The sequence below is a fragment of the Corylus avellana genome, chromosome 5 (genome assembly GCF_965113065.1).
Source record: "Corylus avellana chromosome 5, dhCorAvel1.hap1.2, whole genome shotgun sequence".
Classification (NCBI taxonomy): domain Eukaryota; kingdom Viridiplantae; phylum Streptophyta; class Magnoliopsida; order Fagales; family Betulaceae; genus Corylus; species Corylus avellana.
The window spans coordinates 31401630-31419361 of NC_142494.1; the positions used below are offsets into that span (position 1 = coordinate 31401630).

Sequence of the window (17732 nt, forward strand, 5' to 3'; positions counted from 1 at the left end):
TAAGCAGCTTTGCATGTTTCCCACGTGGCTGTGCAAGCTTAGGTTGGAATTCATGAAATAGTGAGTTGAGTAAATAAAAACAAAAAGAAAAAAGAAAAAAACGAATGAAAAATTATAAGAATCCGTGCATCACCGCTCATACAGATAGATATAGTCTGCCAGAAAAAAGTCTACAAAACGGAGAACACAAAAGGCATCAATCAGGTCAAACCTCTGACCCATAATGTCCCGTTTCCATACAACGTAAACCAGCTGTAGTATGAACCAGTTGGGCAAAGACAAATAGTGGTTTTGCTTCTCCTCGATATCCTTCTCTCAAATTCAAAAAAACCACTCCTTCCAGTAGTACTGCTTTTAGAGAGAGAGAGAGAGAGAGAGAGAGACGCATTGATTTCTGGCGCAAGGATTCAGAACTTTAGCAACACCTGGAGCTCCATCTGAAACACAACTTTGCTACGCCTCCACCGTCCATTCGTCAATCCCGTCTTAGCCATTTCCCAACCACCCCAATCCTCCTCCTCACTCCACTCCAATCCACGCTTTTCAACACTAACCATATATATAGCAATGACGCTAACCATAGTTCCTGCTTTCTGGTCTAGTTTCACTAAATATATTTTATAAAGCAAAGAACAAAACAAAATATCTCGAAAGCAACCATGAATGCATATTGAACATTTGTCGCCCACGCCTCAGGCCCTGTAATCGCCATTACCATTACCTTAACCCTAGTTTGTGCTCTCTGGTCTAGTTTGTCATCTAAAAACCCATTACACAAAAATATATGAGCAAAGAAGAAAGGATGGGAAATCAATCATGAATCCACACTGCACATGTGTCACCCATGCCACTCCATTTAATCACAAATCACCAAAAGCTGTAACCCTGGTTGGTTTGTGTTTCCATTACCCATCGCTTAAGAATCTGTATTTATAGAATGAGAACAAAAGATGTAAAGAGCAAGGTGAATGCAGAATGCACAAATGTCACAAAAACCAGGCAGTTTAATCACCAAAAACCCTTGCTAAAAATAGCAAAAAAGCAAAAAAAAAAAAAAAAAAGCAAAAGCCCACCCATTCTCTCTTTACCACTCCCCACCCATTTCGTGATTGCCGAGCGTCCATCAGTCGATCTGCACAGATAGCCACAGTACACTCTCACAGAAACCCAAACCCTAGAGAGCTAATGATGATGGACCAACAAACGTCGGTTCATGAGAAACCCGAGGCCGCCTGTGGTTTGCTGGCAGGTGTAGAGGCTGAGCTTCGGCTTGTCACCGTGGAGGGGGACAACTCCACCCATCACGGGTCGGGTCGGATCGGAGATCAGACCCGTGACCTTGTAGCTGCTGTTACAGGTTTCAGTGTACTCCACAGGAAGAAAAGGATGCCAAGACAGAGGAGATCATCCACCATTCAACTTCTGTCTTGTGCTCCCTCCAGCTCGCACGTGCCACCATTCCCACTCCAATCCCTTCCTTCTCTCCCTGCTCGTGTAAGCTTCTTCTTTCTTTTTCTTTTTCTTTTTTTGCACCTTAAAATCTGTTTTTTACTTTTCTGATCACTAAATATGATTGTCTTGCTCAGGACATCGGAGCAGGTGAGTTTTTTTAGGTTAGTACCCTTTTTTTTTTCTTCGATTAGAATGTAATATTTCAATTAAACAGAGCCCCGATTTTTATAGATTTTAGAATCTAATATTCGATCGTTTTGATAATATTTGTAGATTTATTTCAAATTGACTTGCAGTCCTTTGAGTTTTATGAATTTTAGTTGCTGCATATATACCCACTTCGTACTATCAACTACTTTTCAGCCCCCATCTTTTGTCATGTTTTATATAGTCAGTTGAATCTTGTCTTTTTCTGTGCATTTAACATGGGGTGAAACTCTATAGCAAATTATTCAATGAGACTGAAATTTTTTTGCTTGGAGTTGACTGATCAGACAGACAATTGTTTTGAAGTAGTCATCACCTGTCCCATATTTGGGTTGTATGATCTTTTGGTCATATGAGGGGGCAGTACGATGTTTGATGTGTATTGTTACAGTATTCTCGAGGTCGTTGTGTAGGAACGACATAGTTTCCTCGTTAGTCGGAAAGATTTTTGCCAAGTTTGGCTTATCTTCTGTCATTCAATATGGACGGTCGTCACAACATCGATCTCCAAATATAAAGTGAGTTTGATGTGATTTTGTGCTAAAAAGAGTGGGTTTTAATCTTGACAGCTCATATTCAATAACAAGAAATGTCTTGGAATGGAAATATTATAGAATTTTCTCCATTTATTAATTTAATGGTCCAAATTTAAATTTGGTGTATTTACCCGTAAACATGATCTTTTACATGATTTTTTTTTTTTCCCTAAAGTGCTACAATTGACTTAATATAAACCGTTATATCTAACATGATGCAAGCATTTAATTTCAATTTTATTATGCTATTGGCCTTACAACATTATCATTAATGCTTCTGCTTAGTAGTTCATTTAATTACTTCGAAATGATTATATGCTTTAGGAAATTGATCCGAGGAGGTTGAGATTCCTATTCCAAAAGGAGCTTAAGAACAGTGATGTAGGCTCCCTCAGGAGAATGGTACTACCAAAGGTTTGTATTTTTACTTCTTCTTTAATATTAATGCCATTGGAGTTTAGCACTTGGTGATATATAAGCTTAAAAGCATAGTCAGTCTCAGATAACCAACATACGCTTAGTGTAATCAATTGGTTTCATGTATACCGTTAGATGCTATAATATTTTTCATCCCGAAACCTAATAAATGCTATTATGGGAAACCTTAATTTCAGAAAGCAGCAGAGGCTCATCTCCCTGTCCTCGACTCCAAGGAAGGAATTCTGATTAACATGGACGACTTGGATGGCCTGCGTGTATGGAGTTTCAAGTACAGGTCCGAGTGCATCAGTATTTGTTGATATCGTAAAGCATAAGTTGTGAAAACATGCAACAATATCCTCATACTTGAATAACATATTATGGTGAAGTATCTTTGCCCTGCAACTTCTCACAATGCTAACATAAAAAACCCAAATACAAGAGAGGACGAGGATCCCCTGGATTGATCCCCTGCTCGAATTTCACCGAATTCGGGCAAAATATTTCAGGAGATCCCGATCCGATACGTGAAAAGTTTCCAATTTAAATGTGTTATACTACAAAGGGTCATTTTGGATGGAAAGTAATCGTCATTCTACATGTTCCAAGCAGGTATTGGCCCAATAACAACAGCCGAATGTATGTACTAGAGAATACTGGTATGCTCTGTAGCCTAGCCTCTCATGATTTTCTTGGTCCTGTCAAAACTTGAATCATCATCATTTTTGTATCTAATTTTCTCAGGGGATTTTGTGACTACGCATGGATTGCAGCTCGGAGACTTCATCATGATTTACCAAGACAACCAAAATCAGAACTACGTACGGCTGCAACAATTTACAGCTTCAGATCATACGTGAAAGAGTTTTTTTTTTTTTCCTGGTGTTTGATAATTATTGATATATTTTGCAGGTGATTCAGGCTAAAAAGGCTTCTGATCAAGATGTATTTACAGACATAACTAGGAATGCAGTAAATGACCTGTTTCTTCATGATTATGAGCCTACTAAACAAGGTTCCTTTTATGCGAATTATCCCACGGTGGATGATACGAGTATGTCGTTTATCTACGACAGTACCACAACCTTCTCAAACGACTCGCCGCTTGATTTTTTGGGGGGATCCTTGACAAACTACTCAAGAATCGGATCTTTGGAAGGCTTCGGATCTGGTGATCAAGAATTCTCTCTTGATGACTTCCCCTTCTATTGATATGAGTACTTCATACTGGTGGTGTCGTATTAACATTAAACAATGGGGAAGTATCTGCTGGAACCACCTGTAACAATGGGTTCAACCCCATTTTCCTATTTGAGGAAGCAGTGTACTTTTGGCATACTTGCATATATTTGTAATAAATAATAGCAACTAGCAAGTGTAAAACTTTGACGTCTCCTACGCTTCTTTAATTTTACTTGGACAGATCAGATCCCTCTAATAATTTTGTTGATTGAATTGTTAGCAATTTGAACAGTAAATGTAAGAGAATTCTTATGAGATTCACTTACTCGAACAGGTCTTGAATAGGCCGATGGCCGCATCAAAACTTTCCCACATTTATTGTTCCAATTCAAACTGAGAATTTGAATATTCTTGTAGTTTTGGGTTTTTTTGTTGCATTTAAAAAACACACCCACACAACACCCCCAACCCAGCATAGAAGGGAAAATGATTCTTTCCATTTCATTTGGAGAGCACTCATTTAGTGCATTTAATTAGGATGATAAATTTGTACAAAAAATTTATTTCCAAAAAAAAAAGACAATATTATCTTCTTAAATATACTAAATAGATACTCTCCATTTTATTTGAAGTGGAAAAGATCTATTTTCGTATAGAACTGAGGATCCATTTCTACATAGAACTGATAAAAGCACGCATCTCACTTTCACTCTTTCAATGTTAATTATGTCCTCGGCTCCTAATTTCCTTGTTAAAATATATAAGCTCTGATACCATGTTGAAATATATATATATATATATATATATATATATATATATATATATAATATAATATAATATAAAATACTAAAATATAGAAGAGAAAGAAAAGAGAGCGGAAGCGGAGAGAGACGTATGGGCTACATCTTGTATATTCACTGTATCAATCAATATTACATAACTCTTTATTTATAGAGAGACAATGAGTAGTGACCAAGAAACCCAAATTAAACCCTAAAATACATAAGGAAAGAAATAAACCCTACATTACAAATTAAATAACGGAAATATAAAATATTCTAATAAAGGAAATAATATATTCTAACATCCCCCCTCAAACTCAAGGTGTAAGCTTGAGTTTGGAAAAGAGAATAAATTGAAGGCATCTGAAGTCGATGGTTGGATCAAGACACTGCCGGCGAGAAAGGCTGAAAGTGACGGCCGGAGAAATACCGGATAACAGAGACAAGCTGCTAAAAGAATCCGGTTAAGGGTCAAGCCGCAATTGACAATGACGGTCGAAGAACGAAAACTAGTCATTAAATCCCTTGAAGGGCCAAACCACATTGTGCCAGGGTTCGCCAATAACAAAGACGAGAAAGGCTGAAAGTGACGGCTGGAGAAATACCGGAGAACGAAGACAAGCCACTAAAAGAATTCGGTGAAGGGCCAAGCCGCAACTGACAATGAGGCCAGAGAACGAAAACTAGCCGTTAAAATTCCCGTGAAGGGCCAAAACCGCATTGTGCCAAGATTCGCCAATGAATAAAGCCGTGGATCACAACAAAATTAAGAGATCATCAGAAGAGAATGCTAGAAAACACCATAGAAACGTCATAAGACTTTTATTGAAAGCCACAGAAACAGAAACATGACTCTGATACCATGTTGAAATATAATATAATATAAAATACTAAAATATAGACGAGAAAGAAAAGAGAGCGGAAGCGGAGAGAGACGTATGGGCTACATCTTGTATATTCACTGTATCAATCAATATTACATAACTCTCTATTTATAGAGAGACAATGAGTAGTGACCAAGAAACCCAAATTAAACCCTAAAATACATAAGGAAATAAATAAACCCTACATTACAAATTAAATAACGGAAATATAAAATATTCTAATAAAGGAAATAATATATTCTAACATCCCCCCTCAAACTCAAGGTGTAAGCTTGAGTTTGGAAAAGAGAATAAATTGAAGGCATCTGAAGTCGATGGTTGGATCAAGACAATGCCGGCGAGAAAGGCTGAAAGTGACGGCCGGAGAAATACCGGAGAACAGAGACAAGCTGCTAAAAGAATCCGGTTAAGGGTCAAGCCGCAATTGACAATGACGGTCGAAGAACGAAAACTAGTCATTAAATCCCTTGAAGGGCCAAACCACATTGTGCCAGGGTTCGCCAATAACAAAGACGAGAAAGGCTGAAAGTGACGGCTGGAGAAATACCGGAGAACGAAGACAAGCCACTAAAAGAATTCGGTGAAGGGCCAAGCTGCAACTGATAATGAGGCCAGAGAACGAAAACTAGCCGTTAAAATTCCCGTGAAGGGCCAAAACCGCATTGTGCCAAGATTCGCCAATGAATAAAGCCGTGGATCACAACAAAATTAAGAGATCATCAGAAGAGAATGCTAGAAAACACCATAGAAACGTCATAAGACTTTTATTGAAAGCCACAGAAACAGAAACACGGCTCTGATACCATGTTAAAATATATAAGCTCTGATACCATGTTGAAATATATATATATATATATATATATATATAATATAATATAATATAATATACTAAAATATAGAAGAGAAAGAAAAGAGAGCGGAAGCGGAGAGAGACGTATGGGCTACATCTTGTATATTCACTGTATCAATCAATATTACATAACTCTCTATTTATAGAGAGACAATGAGTAGTGACCAAGAAACCCAAATTAAACCCTAAAATACATAAGGAAAGAAATAAACCCTACATTACAAATTAAATAACGGAAATATAAAATATTCTAATAAAGGAAATAATATATTCTAACATTCCTATACTAGGAAGAATTGTTGTTTTCATTTTTTTCTTAGAACGTTAATATTTTTTTTAAAAAAAAATCTCAAAATTAATTGAAACAATCACGTTAAGTAATTGTAAAATAAAATGTGGTTGATATGATATATAGCATTTTTAACATACATGAGCGTGTGAATGTGAAGGAACGATGGTGCAATTTTAAAAGTTGATAGGGCTTTTCTGTAAATAGATAAACTTGAAAGAAAAAAAAATTTGGGGTCGGCCGCGGGCCGCGTGTTGCCAAGAGAAGTGGGGGCGTGTGCGTCTTCCAGAGCACTTGCACCGTCTGAAACAAATAGAGAAAGTGGGGAAAAGAGTTGAGCGTAAATCACAGAGGAAGGAGGGGAAATTTTTTGAGAGAATTAAGGAAGGGAAAGGAAAAGCTTAAGGGGAGATCGACAGAGGGGAATAAGGAAGAGAGTTTAAGAGAGAAAAGAAACAAAGAAACAGAGAGAAAGGAAGTTAGAGAGAATTATAAGGTCAGTGGGACCGAACTGAGAAGGAGATTACAGTGAGGTGAGAACTCTTTAGCTTTGATTTTGTTTTCTATAGCACTTAACTTTAGGTTCTTGTTCATCAGCTTAAATTTCTGTTTGGTTGACAAATTGTGGTACATACAGAACAAAGGAGCAGGAAGGGAGGAAATGAACTAAAAGATAATGAAGTTTTGGAGGTGAGAGGTATTTTGTGTGCCATGCGCTGCGTTTGTGTGTGGTGGTGGAAGAGATTAAATAAAAAGAACAGTAAGATGTTGCGGGTAATTTCAATAGAAAGCACGTACATTTTTTCAATATATAGAAGCAAATACTTGGTGAAGGATATTTTATTTAATTTTGTCATAATTAATTTGGTAATGACCAACCTAGAATATAAGAGAGATTTCATTTTATACTAATTAATGGAAACTTAGGATGTTCAAAATTAAAGTTTCTAAATCAAGATGTTCATTGAATGTAGGACTTGCAGCAATCAAGTGGAAATGATTAACGTGAGCTAATGGACTCATCGGGTAAGTAAACTCATTTCGAAAGTAGATTAAAAAAAAGAAGAAAAAAAGCTTATTTTATGAGATTGTAAATGAAAATATAAATTTTCTTAATTAACACATGAAACGATATATAATAAATATTTTTAATGTGTGGTTATGTCAAATTCAACTTAAGGCGATACAGCGTGTTAATTCTTAGTCTTGCGATTACGAGACAACTTCATTAAAGAGAAAGATGAAGGACGATTTATTATGAACAAAATGTTATAGTTGTATTGTTAACGTAGAAAATTTCGGTAAGTAGAGAATAAAATTGGATTCGACTTAAATGACGTTAGATTATGTAAACTGCTTATATTAAGAAAACCTAACTTAGACTAAGAGATGGAAAGGATGATATTCCCAATTGTTTTGGAAAAAAAGGAGAAGTGGCAACCTTAGAAAATGTTTTTTTCTTTAAAACACCATAAATTAAATCACTAAAATTATAACGTACAATGGAGTTTTTAACATCATAATCGTAACTAATATTTTTAAATAAAACTTTGAAATTATAACACTTTAGCATATATAACTCATTGACATATAAGGAACTAAAAATAGCGTGATTTTAAGAATAGACTTAATAAATCTAGAAAATATAAGTTCCCAAATTATTTCTCTTGTGAATAAAAAAAAAAAAACTTATAAATCCAAAAATAAATTATTCCAATATATATATATATAATTTAAATTATTATTATTTTTTTTTAAAAAAAAACAGTTCACTAGGCCCAAAACACATGGAGCGAGCTCATTGCCTTTTGTATTCCGTGCTAAATAGTGCCCGCAGTAGAGTACAAAAACTTCCTGGGAGTTTTGCGAAGCTTCATCTCCGCCATTGCTAGACCTCTTTTATCTCTGTCTGTCTGTCTATCTGTCTCTGTAAAATTCAGAGCTCGAAACCGAAGCTTCAAATCAATGGCGACGAGATACTGGGTGGTCTCTCTTCCGGTTCAGAACTCCGCATCTTCTCTTTGGAACCGATTGCAAGAGCAAATCTCCAAGCATTCCTTCGACACTCCTCTCTACAGAGTATTCTGCCCACTCACTCGCGCGCGCGCACACACACACAATTTTCCTTTGCCAGATCCGTTTCTCTTTCTCTTTAATTTCATGCAATTACACTTTATTATTATGCTTTGATCCTTTATCAAATCAAGTTTAATTTTGGCAGTTCAATACTCCTAATCTCCGTGTTGGAACCCTAGACTCTCTCCTCTCTCTCAGCGATGATCTCCTAAAGGTAATTCCTCCAACATATCTAATTTCGGAAAAGAAAATGATAACGATCGTACAGTTTTTATTTATTTTTATTCATGTAAGGTACTCCATATTATTTAGAATTCAGATTTTGTAAATTTATCTCTACGGATTGTGTTGATTCATAGATTCTGTGATTTCTTCCACGTAATTTTGTGGCAATTGAATTTTGGAGTTATATTGATGGAAATGTGCAGTCAAACAGTTTTGTGGAAGGAGTGTCGCACAAGATCAGGCGTCAGATCGAGGAATTGGAGAGGGTATCGGGCGTGGAGAGCAACGCTCTAACCGTGGATGGAGTACCAGTTGATTCTTACCTCACTAGGTGAGTGGAATGGCAATATCTGTATAATCAATAAGTTACTTTTCTTGGGCTTAGATTTTTGGTGTTTTTGCAATTGTGAATGATCTGTGTGTCGATATAATGGTAAAGGTTTGTTTGGGATGAAGCCAAGTACCCAACTATGTCGCCTCTGAGGGAGATTGTTGATAGTATTCATGGTCAAGTGGCAAAGATTGAGGATGATCTCAAGGTAATTAACGTTAATGTCCGTCCAGTTGATTTGATATGTTGGTTATGGAAGCCTTGACTATTATGCGCATTTTTTCTATTTAGCTTATAATATGAGATTGCTGCCTGTTGTGAATCTCTTTATTGTGGGGAGTCTTCCTTAGCTGGATGAATTGCTTGTGTCATATTGTTGCTGTTGATGAATGAAGAGGACACGAATGAATAATAAGATAACCAAAAATAGGAAGGTTAGATGTCTATAAAGAAAGCCTAGAGAACTACAATTGTAAAACCAGGATATATTAGAGAATGGGGGGGCCTGTTGGAATCCCATATCTGACAATTAAGTTAAAAATCTTTCCCTCAAATCTTATTGGTGTGTAGGAGCTTTTATTCTTTTTAATATGTAAAATTTTTTGGGTCTGTTTTGTTGGTAAGTTATGTACCTTTTGGGTCTTGAACCAACAACCTCAGCTTCCTTTTGTTCTTATGGGGCCAGAAGTGACATTTATGTTAGAGCTCATTGCATTAGCCTTAGTGTATAGGATCTTGCTTATGTGGTTATGTTACTGTTAGGAAAGTTCAAGTGTTTGAGTGACCTGTTTTCTTCTGGCTATGAAATTTCTTCTTACTTGTGCACTCGATTATGCAAATGTAACTGATTAGTGCTAGGGCAGACTCCATCGTTGGAGGTTATGAACAAGGAGCATCAAGAGTGTCATCTCCTGACACCTCATGATAAGTTGAGTGGAGTACCTTGCTGGATGAATGTTTGTTTCTTGAAATAATAACGATTGATACGATGAGGATAGCGGTTTACTTGGATGTTCTCATGGTTGTATGGTCCGTGGAAATGTCTGGATATTGTTATGATATCATGAATATTATTTCACTAACATGGTTATATAAAATTTCTTTCTTGGCCATCTGGGTATGGTTGTTTAGATGCTCTGCTACTGTATTGATGTATTTATCACCTTCCGCAATTCAGCTTTCATCCCAGAATTCATCACTGAAAGGCTTGTTCCCCCACTTAGATTGTGTAGATATGTTATATTGCTTGGCAAAGAACTAAAGCTGGTGAATCACTTGTTTAAATTAAATTAAATTTTTTGGGTTAAAGCTTTGTCTCTTATTTTAGGTTCGTGTTGCTGAATACAGCAATGTGCGGAGTCAGCTTAATGCTATAAACCGTAAGCAAAGTGGGAGGTACAATTTTTTTTAATTGCTTTGTTCTTTTTATTTCCGGTTGTAGCATATACACACAATATTTTGTTCTGGCTTCTTTGCTGACCTACCTTTCTCAATATTTCAGCTTAGCTGTGCGGGATCTCTCAAATCTAGTGAAACCAGAGGATATAATTGCCTCAGAACATCTAGTGACTCTCCTCGCAGTTGTTCCAAAGTATTCACAGAAAGACTGGTTGGCCAGCTATGAGACTTTGACTAGCTATGTGGTGAGTGTTTTTTTAATTTTTTTTCTTTTTCCTGGCAATGTATATCCAATTCCTGTTACAGCATTGACGATGTTGGTAGGGTGGTGATTTAGAACACTACCTTGCTGATCAAATGACACAGGTTCACTTTAATTGATCACCTTATCCATCATATATATTTTAAATCTCTGGAATAGTTATACTCGCATTGTTTTACCATTTGTTTATTTGGATATTACCTCAGTCTGATTAATCAAGCTAAACTCTTTCAGGTCCCCAGGTCCTCCAAGATGTTGTATGAGGATAATGAATATGCACTTTATACTGTGACACTCTTTCGTCGCGTTGCAGACAATTTTAGAACAAGTGCACGCGAAAGAGGTTTTCAAGTGAGTATGTTGTACAAGTTGCACACGCTTATTGATTAATGGTTGTTTCAACCATGAATCTCCCCTATTTAAGATTTATATCATGGCTTGCTAGTTTGAACTATTTGCAGACCAGAAATGCTAGAAAAATTTGTTGCAATTTTCCAATTTCTGCTCATTTCAGTGTTTGACATGGTGGAAGACATCTAATTGATTGTTTTTTGTTATTTTATCATGTGATTCAGATTCGTGATTTCGAATATAGTACGGAAGCACAAGAGAGTCGGAAGCAGGAGTTAGAAAAACTAATGCAAGACCAGGAAAGTTTGAGAAGTTCTCTTTTGCAGTGGTGCTATACCAGTTATGGGGAGGTATTTGTTTTATCTATGTTTAAAAAGCTTATTTATCCAACAATGTAGCCTACCAGCCTTTATTGGTCAAAATCTTCCAAATTGCTGCTTTTGAGTTACAGTTTTTTAGTGTTGCTGTTAGTCTATTACCATTGTTAGAACTGTTCATTGTTATTATGCTTGTTCTAATTATTTTTGTTTTGCTCTTTCACAGCAAGTATTATAATTTGCTTCATACTCAATAGGTTTCTTGCCTGTAGGTTTTCAGCTCCTGGATGCACTTTTGTGCTGTACGTGTTTTTGCAGAGAGCATTCTGAGATATGGTCTGCCACCATCTTTCTTGGTATATAGACTCTCTTGTTCGTTCATGGATTTCCAACTAAGCATTTGCTTTTTCACTGAGCATGGCTTGTTGAAATGATTTCAGGCATGTGTTTTAGCTCCGTCAGGAAAAAGTGAGAAGAAAGTACGCTCAATCCTTGAAGGGTTGTGTGACAGTGCAAACAGGCAAGTGTCCCTAAACCCTTGCCTATTTTTTTATGGCAGCGAATGAGTGAACTTCAATTATGTGGAAAAAAAAATACTGGGGTCAAGGTCGAAGTAGCCTCCTTAGCTACCTGGGGCAATGTGTAATTGGTGTAGATAAATGAACTCAAGGTACACTGTTTACTTAACTTACGAGACCGTTTTATGTGACATGGTCACCTAATTCAGTGGTCCTAGGAGGGATACACCACACTGTCTGGTCGATTAAAATATAGGAAGGTTGTGAAGAGGTTTAAAACATTTTGGAAATTTTTTGTTGAAAAATATTCATCACATTGTTCTGTTTTTTCTTTTGGGGTGAGATCAAGTTATACAGTGACTAAATACTTGGGATGAAGACTGAATGAAATTGTTGTATATCTGGAAATTTGGTGGTTCGTTTGTGCATCTTAATGAATTTATTTATTTATTTATTTTTTCTGTTAATCTGATTAACATTTCCTGATATTGTTTAAATGCAGCACATACTGGAAAACTGAAGATGAAGTTGGAGGAGCGATGGCTGGTCTGGGAGGTGATGCTGATGCCCATCCATACGTTTCCTTCACAATCAATCTCGTGTGATAAGTGCCGAGTCTGAGTTCCTTGTCTGTTACGAAGTCCTAGTCCGAGGATTCCTCTGGACAGCAATAATGATGGACAGGATTCAGTGATAGTGTATATTAGATTTAGTATCCTAATTCTTTGGTTGTTTAGATAGGATTTCAGCTTTGGGAGTTTAATCGAATGAGGGTGAAATCCGTGGGGAAGCTTTTGTCCACTGAAATTTGTATAAGATTTATCTTATTTTCAGTATTTTGCATTTGAAAAGCTTGAAAATAATGCTTTTGGTGTATTTCTATGATTATATGATATTAATGATTTAAAGATGCAATTTATTCTTGCCATGTGCTACTACTTTATTTGCCATTGAAATGTTATGTTATCCTTCGGTTCTGTTTTGGATCCGGATTTTCAACAATTTTTTGCAATCTATGGCAGAAAATCTGAGAACTCTTATGGGTCCGTTCCTGACTTCCTGTCCTGGAAGATTGGTCAAAAGGCCGACTTCCGCCAGGTTTTGCGCTAACAAACCCACGAAGCATAGGTCTCCTATGCAAACCCGAAAAACTTCGTTGTCAACCGAAGCAGAAGATTACTATTAAGATCATTATTTTTGATTCATCGATAGGCCAGACTTGAGCGAACGACCCTCCATGCACGAAATTAGTCTCAAGAGAATGAATGATTTGGTGTTTGAAATACAAGAACATTTGCTAATAAATATAGTAATTTGGAGGGACACAAGATCCTTTGCTTCCTTTTTTTTTTTTCTTTTTTTTTTCTTTTTTTCCTCCCCCCTTCTAAAGATCATTCCGTTTCTCTATATTTTCATACTGAGAAAGTCTTTTTTTTTTTTTTTTTGTCTTTTTAATCTAAAAAAGGGAACGGGGAAAATACAAAGGAGGGACTTTTCCACTTTCCACTCGTTATTAGAATGGAGGAAAAAAGAGGGAGATTTTTGAATGTCTATACTTTCACATGAAGAATGTCTCCCTTTATTTTCGCATAGGGTAAATGAAAAGATGTCAAGGGCTTCCATGATCTATATGATGATGAGATGCCGAAAGGACTTCATACTTCCCAAATATCAAACAAAACCTCTTCAAATTGTTGATTTATTGCTAGAGATGGCTATGAAATTTTGAATCCAACAATATCACATTTGGAATGCCAATTAACAAGGTCACCACGAGAATTTCAGTATAAGCCTTTAAACAAAAAGATGAATGGCCATCGGTCCCAGCCTCACCCCAATCTTGAAGTATCTTTTAGGGTCCATGCCAATGCAAGAGCTTCAGACCGACATCAAGGCAACTAGCATATTTGGGTTCAAAGAACGTGAAATGCACATGTAAACGACAATGGAAAAAGATCAAGACTTGCAGAGCAACTCAAAACAAGAAAGCTCCAATAAGAAAATCAAACAGAAAGAACCAGATCGGTGAGATTTTGTAAAGACAAGAAAATATGTTTTTGCTTGTATGAATAATCGCATAACCCCCACCTGGCTATTATTCTTTTGACCATGCTTGTGGGGCACCATGATCCTCTAACATCATATTGCAAATTCAATATGGATCTAACTGTGAAGACACAACCAGAAGGATGAGACCAAAACCATCCTCCCATAATAATTAGGAAAATTGGAAAGAGTTATAAATGCAAAAGAATACTCCCACTGGCTTTGAGAGCCATCCAAGCAGTGCTTGCAATCCTATGTTTATTTAATCCCTATAATTGTCTTCCTAAGTTCCACAAAATGACAAAACTTTCGCTGATGATCTGAAATTCTACGCCTTTGCAATCACTGTAGTAGCAGTGGCAGCAGCAGGTGCGACACCGCCAGTGGTTGGCCTGCAGAGAAAACCAAATCCCATTTAGCAATTAAAGTCAATAATATAAAACCATATTTACGCAACTAAGCTTTGCAGGTGATGGACTTACAATCCCACAAAAACTTTGAAGGCATCATAGATTCCCCACTGAGCCCCAGTGAGAGTTCCAATCATGACAATACGGAGAGGAAGCCCACGCGTAAAGAGACCCAACACACCCATCTTCTTCACAGCCTGCAGAAACCAGGAGGCAAAGGGTCAAAGAGAGTGTGAAGGAATGAACAAGCACCTGGGAACAATGTTAAGGAGAACCACTCACATCACCAACAGTTGCCCCTTTAGCATTGTTGAGGAAAGAGACAAGATTGTCAGCGGGATGAGACACAATAGCGCAGAATACACCAGCCACATATCCACCAGCAAAACTCACACCGAGCTGCAGACTTTTGCTGCACTGGTCCTTCGGTCTGGGGATGGCATGCTTATAGATATTCTCCACAATGGTCTCAAAAGATGCAAATTTCATCATTGTATCTGCAAGAATGAACATAATGATTATCTGTAAGAAGGCATCAACAATAGCTTAATGTGGCAGTTTTCTCTTGCTATGTTCTCTTATCAAATCCCCAAAGGAAGTGTGAACAAATTATGTCACTTAATAAAAATGGAACCCCAAAACCAAGTTGGAGAGAGAATAAGCTGACATGGTTACTTTAATGCATATAAGCACGTGGATCAGATTAACAACAGAACACCATCCTAACATCCAAGTGTTTTTTTTTTCTCTGGTGCTCCAAAATCATCACTAGTTTGCATTTTGTTTGTCAGAAACAGAGTATTATCAATCCAATTACTTTCCCAACCCCAACTTACATGGAATCTGACGTCCCCAGAGAGGAACTATTCCCTTGTACAACCTACAATAATTTGACAAATTGGTTAGAAATACATCCTCACATGCAAAGACATATTATTAGAAAAAACTGAAATATTTTGATATGCATACCCAAGAGCGCCTTCAGATTTGACAAACTTTGGAAGCCCATCTGAAAGACCTCTAGCAAAACCAGGCTGAGTTTGAACCCGGACTTTCACTGCCTCGAATGGGCAAAGTGCAATATCAGCAATGAACTCAGCAGATGCAGAACCAGCAAGATAGATCAAGGTCTTGTACTTCGTTGCATACTCGGGTCCAGCAATGTCAGAGTAGTATTTTTTAAAGAACTCATAGAATCCAAACTTGCATGCACCCTGAGCACTGTAACCAAGCAAGGTCGGCACCCAACCCCTGAAGAAGCCTCTGGCACCCTGCTCCTTTAGCAACACTCCAAATCCAGATGAGATGCTCTTGTACTTAGCAGGGTCAATCTGAAAACCAAAAATCTGAAAGTCAATCGATGCCCTTATATACAAGTGTGACACAACATATTAGACAACCACCTTTTTGATGGTTAAGAGAAAAACATAAGATTCTTCCAAGTTTTCCAACATATTCTTGATATGGAAACAACATAAAGTTATGTCAAATCCTCTAATTAAGTGCAGAAAATTTTGTAAGTTCCAATGAACTGATATGAAAAACCAATATTAAGTTCCATAACGGAGTTCATTCCTGATATGTGATATTTGGGAATCAAATAAAGCATGAAGCATTTTCTTCATGTAATTACATTACCAACCATCAAAAGAAAAATAAGAAAGAGATGTCAGATTACAGTTGATACTAAGGTATATTCCTTAAGAAGCTGATGATATGACCTCAAGATACATGATTAAGACCAAAAACCCAAGTATTGGAAGATTAGTACATTAGACGAAGAACGATCCTGACAATAGGCAAAATAGTTGAGCCACTTCACAAATGGAGTCCAGAGTGAATATCAAAAACTTCTTGAACATGTGAGCCTTAATCGAGTATTTGGCAGACGGAACAAATCATCCAAATTAATCGAGGTTCTAAAATATGAACTAAACTAAGAAAGAAAACATAAAAAAACTCAATTGTAAAGTCGGTCACAATCTCTAACAGGGAATTATAAGCTCAAAGAATCTAATTACAGATCTGAAAAGGTGACTATTCCAACATCGAGACTATTAAATCGAAGAAAAATCCAACAAAAAATTCAAGAAAAAGAACTTCAAATCTTCATAACATAAGAAATATATGATATTATAACTCTGAAAGACAAACGCCTTTGTGCAACAAAATCAGCGAAGTAATATTTAAAAATAGAAAATCCCTAGCTCAGCAGCAATCCATCCAAACAAACTCCATCAATCTCAGATCTACACAAAGACCAAGTCAATGTCATAGAACCCACACATACACATATATACAGATCTAATCCGGTAAGAAATGTAGGAAACATCATCAAATCGAAGGAAAAGCGAGGCGAATGTGACGGATCTAAAGGAATCGCACCTGCATATTGCATTTGACAAGGTCGAGAGGAGTGACGGCCGTGTGAGTGAGACCGCAGCTGAGGATCCCGCCGGCCGTGCAGGCGGCGTAGAAGGCCGGAGAGTACATCTCAATCTTCTTTCCGGGCTCGCTCGGGGCCGCAACGAAGACGTTGCTCCTCCTCGTCGGCGACGATCCTTCGAGAAGACTCGATGAGAGGCCTGCGCCGCTGCTTCTAGGTTTTGCGCCGAGCATCATTTTCTCCAGCGTGGTGGCGGAAGACGAGGAGTAGAGGAAGCTCGGGATCAGAGCTTGACGCGAGCTTTTTTCTGAGAGAGCCATCGCACAGAGAGGCGGAAGCGAAAAATGAAAGCTAGAGAGAACAGAGTTTAGGTTCTCTTTCCCAAACTCTCGCTGCCAAATGCTTCCACTGTTAGAACTACTTTCCTTTTATTGGTCCAAGTCCAACGATCAACCCTCTCTCTTTGCGTTATTTATACGAGACGAGCGAGGTGCGTGTGGGAGAAAATGACCATTTGATCAGGGTAAATTACGATTCTGACACTTTAGAGCAGAGGCTTACGGCTTACCCTTCGAACCAACTGAATTTGGATCCTCTCGGCTGGCACCAGATTGGTTTTATGAGTAATTATGTGGCTGGACGAGGTGATTTAATCTAATCGGCTACAAAAGAGACCAGCTTAGCGGACCGGCTGTGGCATATTCGTTGACACATCTTTGGGAAAATCACTCAACTTGGGCGTCCCAATTAAAAACTTTAGTTTGGTTCTGCCTGTAATTGTCAAATTACCTGTTTGTTTCCTTCTGTATC

General features: G+C 37.4%; 3 protein-coding genes across 4 annotated transcripts; 2 read left to right on the forward strand and 1 right to left on the reverse strand.

Moving 5' to 3' along the window:
• The first annotated feature begins 966 nt into the window (after positions 1-966).
• Positions 967-4030, forward strand: LOC132180311 (B3 domain-containing transcription factor FUS3). The gene is made up of 6 exons (XM_059593094.2): positions 967-1494; positions 2520-2609; positions 2810-2910; positions 3228-3274; positions 3360-3436; positions 3528-4030. The coding sequence occupies exons 1-6, from the start codon at positions 1186-1188 to the stop codon at positions 3825-3827; spliced, it is 924 nt and encodes a 307-aa protein (XP_059449077.1). The 5' UTR covers positions 967-1185; the 3' UTR covers positions 3828-4030.
• Positions 4031-6989: 2959 nt separating this feature from the next.
• DET3 (vacuolar ATP synthase subunit C (VATC) / V-ATPase C subunit / vacuolar proton pump C subunit (DET3)) lies at positions 6990-13003 on the forward strand. 2 transcript variants are annotated; one of them, XM_059593093.2, is made up of 13 exons: positions 6990-7135; positions 7577-7628; positions 8431-8681; positions 8824-8892; positions 9107-9234; positions 9343-9442; positions 10562-10629; positions 10736-10877; positions 11129-11245; positions 11470-11595; positions 11835-11898; positions 12003-12082; positions 12583-12671. In XM_059593093.2, the coding sequence occupies exons 2-12, from the start codon at positions 7616-7618 to the stop codon at positions 12032-12034; spliced, it is 1110 nt and encodes a 369-aa protein (XP_059449076.2). In that variant the 5' UTR covers positions 6990-7135; positions 7577-7615; the 3' UTR covers positions 12035-12082; positions 12583-12671. The 2 variants fall into 2 exon arrangements, with proteins under 2 accessions (XP_059449076.2, XP_059449075.2); XM_059593092.2 differs by having other exon boundaries at positions 6994-7135; positions 11835-11918; positions 12583-13003.
• Positions 13004-14120: 1117 nt separating this feature from the next.
• PHT3;1 (phosphate transporter 3;1) lies at positions 14121-17378 on the reverse strand. The gene is made up of 6 exons (XM_059595484.2): positions 16922-17378; positions 15506-15867; positions 15373-15416; positions 14819-15033; positions 14609-14733; positions 14121-14518 (listed from the first exon to the last, which is right to left on the reverse strand). Exons 1-6 carry the CDS (start codon positions 17240-17242, stop codon positions 14455-14457), a joined length of 1131 nt encoding a protein of 376 aa, XP_059451467.2. The 5' UTR covers positions 17243-17378; the 3' UTR covers positions 14121-14454.
• Between the last annotated feature and the right edge of the window lie 354 nt (positions 17379-17732).

What these genes read in the sequence shown, in the direction of transcription:
- LOC132180311 (XM_059593094.2), top strand. Translation starts at nt 1,186, where the DNA reads ATGATGATGGACCAACAAACGTCGGTTCATGAGAAACCCGAGGCCGCC. An exon ending in GGAGAATGGTACTACCAAAG is followed by an intron (nt 2,610 to 2,809) that starts GTTTGTATTTTT and finishes CCTTAATTTCAG; the next exon opens with AAAGCAGCAGAGGCTCATCT. An exon ending in GTATGGAGTTTCAAGTACAG is followed by an intron (nt 2,911 to 3,227) that starts GTCCGAGTGCAT and finishes TGTTCCAAGCAG; the next exon opens with GTATTGGCCCAATAACAACA.
- DET3 (XM_059593092.2), top strand. An exon ending in TCAGCGATGATCTCCTAAAG is followed by an intron (nt 8,893 to 9,106) that starts GTAATTCCTCCA and finishes GGAAATGTGCAG; the next exon opens with TCAAACAGTTTTGTGGAAGG. An exon ending in GTCTGCCACCATCTTTCTTG is followed by an intron (nt 11,919 to 12,002) that starts GTATATAGACTC and finishes AAATGATTTCAG; the next exon opens with GCATGTGTTTTAGCTCCGTC.